Source organism: Dama dama, chromosome 15, assembly GCF_033118175.1.
Source record: "Dama dama isolate Ldn47 chromosome 15, ASM3311817v1, whole genome shotgun sequence".
NCBI classification, from domain to species: Eukaryota; Metazoa; Chordata; class Mammalia; order Artiodactyla; family Cervidae; genus Dama; species Dama dama.
The window spans coordinates 33,971,416-33,982,174 of record NC_083695.1 but is presented as its reverse complement, the minus strand read 5'-3'; the positions used below and the strand labels follow the sequence as shown (position 1 = coordinate 33,982,174).

General features: G+C 36.5%; 1 protein-coding gene and 1 pseudogene across 3 annotated transcripts in view; one reads left to right on the top strand and one right to left on the bottom strand.

Annotated features, from left to right (window-relative positions):
- Positions 1–10,759, bottom strand: part of SAMD8 (sterile alpha motif domain containing 8) — a 50,723-nt gene that overhangs the window by 37,967 nt on the left and 1,997 nt on the right. The window contains exon 2 of one of the 3 annotated variants that reach the window (XM_061161898.1): positions 8,573–8,617. The exons of 1 other annotated variant lie outside the window; for it this stretch is intronic. In XM_061161898.1, the coding sequence (XP_061017881.1) occupies positions 8,573–8,617 (45 nt within the window). Of the gene's footprint in view, positions 1–8,572; positions 8,621–10,759 lie in introns of all 3 variants that reach the window. One more of the 3 variants, XM_061161900.1, reaches the window with a different exon arrangement.
- On the top strand, positions 8,991–10,320 carry LOC133070135 (homeobox protein NANOG-like; annotated as a pseudogene).

Genomic DNA, 10,759 nt, shown 5'->3' with positions numbered 1-10,759 from the left:
GCAAAATCACCAGAATGCCGACACTAGACAAGTGTCTAGAGCGAATGCTCAAACACCTTGTCTCAGACAAAACCTTATAATTTGGATATATCTAGAAGGCTGATTTAGTAAGCAGAATGTTACTTGTAGAGTAAGTAATCAGAACAAGGAAAAACAGACACTATTAAGAAAAATTTAATCCAGACTCTTATGAGACCTAAAGTACCATCTGTGCCACACAGATACCTATGTAGAAAAGGCTGTTTCTATCACCCAGTTTGTTTGTCTCTCTTCTACACAGTGCAGGATATAAAAAGCCAATTCTCTCTGACTCCTCCTCTGCCTATGCTCTAAGTAAACTATATACATGATGGCTTTCAACCCTGGCTATATATGAGAATAATCTAAATTTTAAAAACATGTCTGTACCAACAATCCCCATGCCCCACTACAGGACAATTGAGTCGAAATCTCTCAGGATAGATGAGCTTTACACCTATACATTTTTAAAAGTTCTCCAAGTGATTCTGATATGTACCAAGAGTTTCAAAGTACTGCATTACATCGCTCAGTCTGATTCTGTCTGTTCTTCTACTTCCGGCTTGGATAACTAATCTTCGAGGTGACTGTGCACACATCTTATTTGACCTATTATACACTGGCTGATTTTACGTTGAGTTGTTGTCTCTCTTATAACCTATGTGACACAAATGAATAAAATATAAACATACACACGAGCTTCCCTGGTAGCTGAGCCAATAAAGAATCCGCCTGCAATGTGGGAGACCTGGGTTCAATCCCTGGATTGGGAAGAACCCCTGGAGGAAGACATGGCAACCCACTCCAGTATTCTTGCCTAGAGAATCCCCCTGGACAGAGGAGCCTGGCGGGCTGTGATGCAGTCCATGGGGCTGCAAAGAGTCGGACACGACTGAGTGACTAAGCACGGCACTGCATGATGAGCACAATGAGGCATCCAACCAGTGGTCCAGGGATATGGTGGGCAAGATATTCAGGTACAAGATGTTTGACATCTGTAGTGTTAATCCTTAAAAATAACATGCTCACCTTCCGCTCTGTTAAAAATCTGCACATAACCTCTAGCCAGCCCTCCAAATGGGCAGTTCCTTCATACCCACGGTTCTGCATCCAGGGATTTGACCAACTGCAGATCATGTAGTACTGCAGTTATTTACTACTGAAAAAAATCCACATAGAAGTGTCCCTGTACTATTCAAACCCTTGTTGCTCAAGGGTCAACTATATACCCTAACTCACTCCCTTTAATTCCAAACTCTGTTCAGTGCATTTTCAGGAAGTAGTAACATACCTGTTAAATAGATCAGCTAACATCTAAGGCAGTTACAAAGTGCCAGCATGTTCTAAATATTTTACTAATATGCTCAAATAACCCTCTGAACAACCATATAGATAGATATTATCTTTCTCATTTTACAGATAACTGAAACAGAGAAACTTGTACTAGTAACCAATACAAACAAGACTCCAACCTAGACAATCTGATTTCAAAGTCCATCTGCTTATTCATTACACCACACCATCTCACATGAGCTAAGGGTGCATGTACTTCTGTAGAGCTTGATGCTTATAAATATTGAATATTTTCTAGTTATCAGCAGAAGAATTTATCAAAGGTCTTCAGTTACGTCAAAGATTACATTAATGAGGCACTTCCTTGGCAGTCCAGTGGTTAATACTCTGCCTTCCAACAACTCAGGGGATGCAGGTTCTATACCTGGTCAGCGAGCTAAGATCCCACAGGCCTCATGGCCAAAAAACCAAAACAGAAACAGAAGCGATTTTGTAAAAAATTTAATAAAGACTTTAAAAATGGCCCACATTAAAAAAAAAAAATCTTAAAAAAACAACTACAGTAATGAGACTGCCTAACAATGAAGGCTTTCTGAATCACAAATTTTGCACTGTTTACTCACAAACATTTACTGCCTGCTGTACCAAGATGTCAGATAGGACAGCACTGGGGACACAGTCTTAAGATGACCTCTTGTTACATTTGTTCATCAACTGGATATTCACTGTGCATATATTATCTGAAGGCATACTAGGCAATGTGGCATTTACCTAGATAGATCTGAAGCAGGTTCTACCCTCAAAGATTTTACCGGTGGGTATTGAAGAAAGTCATTTCTTGAAAAGATAAAAAGAATTACAGCTGCTAGTTCTTTATATCTATTATCTCATTTAACCCTCTGAAGAATGCTAATGAAGTGGTTACTTATGTAACTTGCTAAAAATAAAAAAGAGAATTGGAAAGAGGTTATTTCCTATTGGTGAGATCACAGAAGAGTTCTTGGAAGTAACATTTGAGCTGAGACTTTAAAAACTGGGCAGAGATGGAGAAAAGTACACCAGCAGAGAAGACTACAGGAGCAGAGGGATTAAGACAGAAAACAAGTTGAGACCTGTGAGCATTCTTAGGGCACAGGGAACAGTAGTATAGTAAGTTGAAAATAAATACTAGGGCCAGATAATGGAAACTGGTCAAACTGAGAATATTCTACAGATAATGGAGAACCACTAGAGATTGTTGAAAAAGAGGGTGAGATAATCAGAGTGTGCTTTACAAAGAATACTTGTCAGAAGAGTGTAAAATGATTATGAGGGTTGAAGTTAGGATGAAAAGAAACAAAAACGAGCAAAAGACATGAAAAGGCATGTTATTAAAGAGGATATATGAATGGCAGATAAGCACATGAAAAGATGTTCAGAATCACTAGCTACTGGGGAAATGAAAATTAAGACTATGATAAGATATCAATATACACCTACTAGAATAGCTAAAATAAATTTTGACAAAAGGAAATTCTGGCAGAAATACAGAGAAACTGGATCTCTCATGCCCTGCTGGTGACAAAGTAAAATTATATAGCCATGCTGGAAAATAGTTAGGCAATTTCTTAAAGAGCTGAACATAAATTTATCATATGACCTAGCAAATCCTGGGCACTTATCCCAGACAAATGAAAACTTATGTCCACACAAAAACCTATACACAAGTGTCCCTAGCTTCATTACTTGTAATTGCTGAGACATATAAAAACAAAATACACTACAATATATGAATAGTTAAACTGTGATGCATCCATACTATGGAAAACATGGCAATAAAACCTTGGATACACACACTAGAAGGGGTCTCAAGGGCATCATGCTGAGCGAGAAAAGTAAATCTTAAAACCTCACATTCTGTATGATTTCATTTGTCCTCAAAATGACAAAATTATACTCGTATAAAACAGTACAGAGGTTAAATGTTACCTGTCAGAGGTTAGAGAGAGTTTGTTGAAGGAGCTAACCCAAGGAAGATCTTCACAGTGATGAAATATTTCCATACCTTGAGTAGATTAATGGTTACAGAAATCTGCTCAGAATAAAATGATATACATATACACACACTGAGTCAATGTCAATTTCCTAGTCTTAATATGGTGCTATAATTATGCAAGATGTGACCACTGAAAGTACACGGGATCCTTCTGTACTGTTTACAGCCTCCTATGAGTCTATAATTATTTCAAAATTAAAAATTTTTTTAAATTTTAAAGGAGAAAGTGTTCTAAAAAGGCGCACACAGCACTTGTAGTATATGTATATATTTAAAAATAAATAAAATACCAAGCTATCAATAGTTACTTCTTCAGTGGACTCTTTCTTTCTCTATATCAAATATTTCTAAAATTTCCAAATTTTATACAATAAGCATGTTGCAATACTTGATAATCAGGGGGGAAAAGTTCTTTTAAGAGAATAAAAACAATATCATTTCTCATTTGTTTGAAGCATATCACACAAACAGATATGACTTGAAAATTTTAGAAAATAAATTCAACTCAATTATTAACGCAACCATACACACACACATACTAAATAAAAGAAATAGCAAAAAGACCAAGATAATAAGAGAAGATCTGACTACAAACCCAGCTCCATTATCCATTAACAGTGTGACTTTGGAAGATGACTGAACCTTTGTATTACAACAGATCAAGAGATTTCAAAAAGAATAATCAGAAATATTAAAATCATGTTTTGTGAGTCAGGATGAAAGAATTCTTACAATGTTAGAATTGGAAGTGACCTGCAAGATCTAGTACAATTTCTTAATTTACAGCTAAAGAAACCAGAGCTAGAGAGTTAAATATCTCAGACAGCTATTCCACCATAGAATCTGATATAAAAACCACAAAGCATAGTAGTTAAGAGTAGGGGCTCTTGGGAGTTTCCTGGTCGTCTACTGGTTAAGACTCCAGGCTTTCACTACTGTGGCCCAGGATCAGTCCCTGGTCAGGTAAGTGGGATCCTTTTTTTTTCCCCCGAAAAGAAAAAAATGTACTGGCTCTGGAATCAGACTGCCTGGGTTCAAACTGTGGATTTACCATTCACAAGCTATAAGCTATGTGATCTTGCAGAAGTTACTTAACATTTTTGGGAGTCACTATTTTCATATGTAAAATGAGAATACTAGTTCTTTACTCCACAGGCTTGTTGTAAAGAATACAAGGACTGATACAAGTAATGCAATTGGAGTAATATGTGACAAAGAGAAATTCTCAGTAAATGTAAGCTGGTATTGCCCCCATCAACTCTGCTGTTTGCTGGTGTTGCCCTAGACCTGAAATTAAATCATTAGGATTTAATAAAATTAAAAATCAGTCATTTATCAACTAATGATCAAACCCACTCTTAACTCTTTAAATCTTTTTGTTAATACAAAATCTTGAAATCTTTTGTTAATACAAAAGAAATGAGTATTTGAAAACAACTGTTAAAATTTTATAAAGGTTTTACTCAAGGTAGAATTATCTTTAAGGGAAACAATAATGCAATTAAGTAACAAAAACTAAAAAACAAAATAACAATACAATAGTGATTCCAGTTAACCAATGCAGAATTCTATATGTCAACATGAGTTTCTCATACATTTATTTCATATCAGATTTAACCAAACAAAAATATTTCAACAATAACATACCACTCACCAACATATTTTAAAAGTATGTCATAGGTTGATGTAATTGATTATTGCTGATACCAAGAGAACTTCTATACTATGACAATTTGGGAATTCACTGGGAAAATTTCCTAAAGTGACAGGCACCAATAAGTGGAAAGACACACACCACTCCCCTGGTCTTAATTACACAAACACACAAGAGACCTAAATGGCTTCTGATTTATCGTTATGCAGTTTTTTAGATATAATGAAGACATTATCAACAAAATAAAACCTTTACTTGTCATGTGTTTTACAGAAACGAAGTCTTTGTTCAGATGGTGATTGTAGTGTTTTAAATATACCGAATTTTTCTTACAGAATGAAACAATGCCATCTGAAGTTACATGGGCAGACCTAGATATTATTATACCAAAGTAAGTCAGAAAGATAAATGTCACATGATACTACTTATATATGTAACATAAAATATGAAACAAATGAACTTAATCTACAAAACAGAAACAGTCACAGACATAGAGAACAGACTTGTGGTTGCTGAGGTAGAGGGGGGAGCAGTGGACTGGGAGTTTGGAAACAGCAGACAATTGCATATAGAATGGATAAACAAAAAGGTCCTACTGTATAGCATAGGAAACTATATTCAATATCCTGTAATAAACCATGATGGAATATATAAATATATAAATAAATAAGAAGGTTGGGTTTTTCTTGGAGTTTCACTAGACTGTGTGTGTGTGTACAAACACTGAAGTACAGCTGCCTGAAATAACTGTCCCCTTTAAATATCATACACTGTCTTCAAAAACCACACATTTAAATGTCCCTAAAGGAATTTAGAACGACTGATGAAATTTGGTTCATAAATATATGTGCTGTTTTAGGAAGTTATTCCTGATTTGGGATCCAGTAAATTTTTTAAAAAATTACCATTTCCAAGTGATGTATAAAATCTAAGAAATAATACCTATATATCAAGACAAAAAATGAGGAAGAGATTTTTTTTAATTTTATGAAGTTAATGTTAATCTATTCTCCTTAAAGCTATTATACATTACAGTTGCACTCACACTAAAGTAAGCTTAAATCCAACTTGATCTAATAAAGTTTATTTAATATGCATAATAAAGACAAATTATACCAGTGTGCAGATCCATAAACCAGAGCATAAATGTAACTTTTATGCTGCTGCTGCTGCTGCTAAGTCGCTTCAGTCCTGTCCGACCCTGTGCGACCCCATAGATGGCAATTTTTATGAAAGCAAACCAAAATGTAAGAGGACAAGATTTACTTTGGTCATTTAGCTCTCAGTTTATAATATTTGGGACTATGCAGCTTTTCAAAAATCCCATTAAAAATTTTTAATCCTAAATTAAAAGCTTTTCATTGAGCAAACAAAAAACTATTATTTTCTCTTTACAGTTATCAAAAGATAGTTTGTTTCTTAGTAAGCACCATTTCCAAGTATCTATGAAGCTGCTATAATTACAAAACAGTTTCAAAGAGCCAGAACCACTTACTACCATTTTTGAAACACTAGCAGTAAATTTTTAAAATGTATTTATTCTTAAATGGAGGATAATTGCTTTACAATGTTGTGCTGGTTTCTGCCCTGCATCAACATGAATCAGCCACGGGGGGTACATACATCCTCTCCCTCGTGGACCTCCTTCCCCCTCTCACCCCCTACACTGTCACACAGCACTGAATTTGAGCTCTCTGCGTCATACAACATATTCCCACTGGCTATCTATTTTACATACGGTAATATTTATGTCTCAGTGCTACTCTCCCAATTTCTCTCCTTTCCCCACTGTGTCCACAAGTCTGTTCTCTAATGTTTATGCTTCCACTGCTGCCCTGCATAGGTTCATCAGTGCCACCTTTCCCGATTCCACATATACACGTTGATATATGATAATTGTTTTTCTCTTTCTGATTTACTTCACTCCGTACTAGCAGTGATTTTTTTTTTTACCCTTCTGCTATATCCCACTCCTGGGCAGTAGAATCCGGGGCAGCACATTTGAAATACATTAAATTGCCCCTTCAGTTACATTATCACTCTCTTGGCTGCACTTCAGCCCCAGACCATACACTGCTACCTATCGTTATTAAAAAAGTTGTCAGAACACAAAAGTTTTCTGACTCCAACGTGCATTTGAATTAAGACTATTCCACTATTAGGTTGCACCTAATTCTATATCACAGTAAGAACTATCTCAGTTCAATGAATAAGAATCTTATAGACAACACTGTGTGGGTTACATCCTCAGTTATAGTAAAAGTTTTTACACAACGGCTAAAATTTACTGGTAAATTTGATGAAGAATACTTAACCTGGCTGCATGCCAGAGCACACCAGTAAAGAAGTATATAAAATTCAAATTCTTATTCTAGTCACTAAAATAATATTCGGGCAGGCTAGTAGTGTTTGACAGACTGGTAAAGATCTTTATTTTAAAATATGCTATACCTCTAAATCAAATCAGCATAATGGAAAATGAAAAACTGGCTCAAGACTTCAGGCTCCATTACAATACTGTGCAAATACAATGGATTTTGCTCCAAAATTTAATGTATGATTCTGGGAATCTTTGACTTTCATACCAATTTGCACTGATGAAACTAACATCAATTTAATTTAGTCTCAAAGTTCTACACTAAAACCAGCTTGCAGGCATCTCCAGAAACTCAGTAACACAGTTTAACTTACAGGGAGAACCTAAATTCATGGTTCTCACTCCCTACTAGAATTTCTTACCTATCAAGAACTTTAAGAGAACAGAAAAAGGGTCAAGATAATAGACATATTACCACCTCTCTTGTCTCAGCCACAATTCAAAAGCTATACAAAACACATACTATTCAAGACAAATATAAAAATAGGTTTCTGCCTCCACAATATTCTTCTAAGGTAGATATCATAAAGCACTTTTTAATGGTGAAACTACTATGACCAAGTTTTCCTAGTTTCTACTATCCTAAGCAAAAGCCAAGATACACTTATATTAGGTTACATTCTGCAGTGAGGTGATTTTATTACTAATAGGGTGCAGAATTTAGTGAAGTAACAAAACATTTCAAATATAGAAGCCTGAAGTCAGGGAGATTAAGATCCACTGATGATGGTGCTATGTGTATGGGAGGAGAGGGTACAGGTACGTCACAAATCTATATCCACATATGCAGATGGTAAATTACCAGACAATGAAAAAGGCACCATATAAACACTGAAATGTTCTCAAAGGGTGCCTAAGTTAACCTCCTGATTTCTCAAAGCCAAGAGAAGCACAAACACATAAATAAGAATCACTGTCATGAATAATGGCCATGCTAAATACATCCTACTATTAACACCATAGTATTGCATCAGGCCTAAGAGGTAAGAATTTTGAAAGAATAACTAGTTAATATGGTTGCTGTTACAAGACAAAATAATAATATTCATTAGAACATCTGTGATTCAACAGTTTCCCCAAAACAATATTCAAATTTCAATTCTAAGAAAAGTCATGAAAATGTCTCTAAATCATCTATGGCAAAATTTTGAAAAAGCACTGAGGGTCTAGTGATTAACAAAATAAAAATGCTTACGAGGAACTGCGCAGTGTGAAGAGTCTTCGCAGAATGGCCAAGATGCTACTGAAATAAAAAATGATTATCTAAATATATCTGCATGTTCTGCCACTGCAGTCATAATGGCTTATTTGGGAGTAATACATGCTGCCTTGCCTAAGAGAAACTGCTCTACCATAAAAATGATTTTATTCACAACTAAGTGGCTGTGAAAACTGTCAAGGCTAATCAAAGACAAAATAACTATTAGGCACGCTAATATATTAACTGTACAACTTCATCTAAAAGTTCCTTTCTTTAATTCTGCATTAACATTAAGATGTAATCTTAATAGAGTTATACTTCAGTTCAGTGCAGCAAATTTTTACATGCCAAGACTTTTATTTAGAGCAAAGTATGGAGACAAGATCTCTAGAGAATCTCAGTTTAGTGAGGGTAAACAAACATAAATAAACAACAGTATATATACTTTCTCAATTGTATTAATTTAAAGAAAAAGGAGCTAATGTTTTAACAATAGCTAAAAGCAAGGCTAAGAATTCATCTCTCCTTTGAAGAAATAATTATCAGTCCACTGAGCATGTGAAGATATGACATATAGTGTATACACATAAACTAATTTAGTAACCAGCTGCAATAAGTAAATTATCATCTCATTAAGATTAAACTGTTAAGGACTAGTTGGCTCTTATCTCGCAGGTGACTCCTTTCATTCCGTCTTTTTTTTTTTTTTTTAAATAAATACTTTCACACCTGGAGATCTTCACCTTTCTCTAAGTTCTTCTACCTAGATTCTTCAGCCTGGACTTTTCCTAGCATCTAGCATCTAGCTCTTAGGCTTTTTCCCATCTTCTTCAACTCAACAACATGAGTGTGGATCCAGCTTGTCCCCAAAGCCTGCTTGGCCCCGAAGCATCCAACTCTAGGGAATCTTCACCCATGCCTGAAGAAAGTTACGCATCCTTGCAAACGTCATCTGCTGACACCCTCGACACAGACACTGTCTCTCCTCTTCCTTCCTCCATGGATTTGCTTATTCAGGACAGTCCTGATTCTTCCACAAGCCCCAGAGTGAAACCACTGCCTCCGTCTGCGGAGGAGAGCACAGAGAAGGAAGAGAACGTCCCGGTCAAGAAACGGAAGATGAGAGCTGTGTTCTCACAGACCCAGTTGTGTGTACTCAATGAGATTTCAGAGGCAGAAATACCTCAGCCTCCAGCAAATGCAAGAACTTTCCAACATCTTGAACCTCAGCTACAAGCAGGTGAAGACCTGGTTCTAGAACCAGAGAATGAAATGTAAGAAATGGCAGAAAAACAACTGGCCAAGGAATAGCAATGGCATGCCTCAGGGCCCAGCAACAGCAGAATACCCGGGCTTCTATTCCTACCACCAGGGATGTTTTGGTGAACTCTCCTGGAAACCTGCCCATGTAGGGTAACCAGACCTGGAATAACCCCACGTGAACCAACCAGAGCTGGAACAGTCAATCTTGAAGCAACCACCCCTGGAACAGTCAGGCCCGGTGCCCCCAAGCCTGGAATAACCAGCCTTGGAACAATCAGTTCGACAACTACATGGAGGAATTCCTGCAGCCCGGGATCCAGCTCCAGCAGAACTCTGTCTGTGATCTGGAGGCCACCCTGGGAACTGCTGGGGAAAATTATAACGTAATACAGCAAACTGTCAAGTATGTTAGTTCCCAGCAGCAAATCACGGATTTATTCCCAAACTACCCTCTCAACATACAGCCTGAAGATCTGTAATGGCTATTTGTGACGGCTATTGTATGCAATCTTAACCTGAGCAGAGACTGTATATTCTCTACAATTTTTCTCGTTTTAGAATTCTGTACCGCTTCCCCTTAGGAAGTTGCTTTTCACTATATCTTCTGTGTCAATTTGAGGAAAGGGTAATGAGTCCAATGAGAGGTTTCAGAAGCATTGTACAACATGACAAAAGGTGTCTGGCTATAGATAACTCGATTATAGCATTTTGGATATAATATATAATATTTTCGATACTTTTAGGATCTAGAATCTAACTTCAAGCACAGGGAACAAAAGTACAAAGACGTATGATGAGGATTATTCATATTTTCTGGGATGGGAAGGCTTTACTTATTAAGAATCTCAGTCCTTAAGATGAAGGGTGCTTTACTGATTTCCTCCACCCCTTTTATCTATTTCACTACAGCCCCTAATT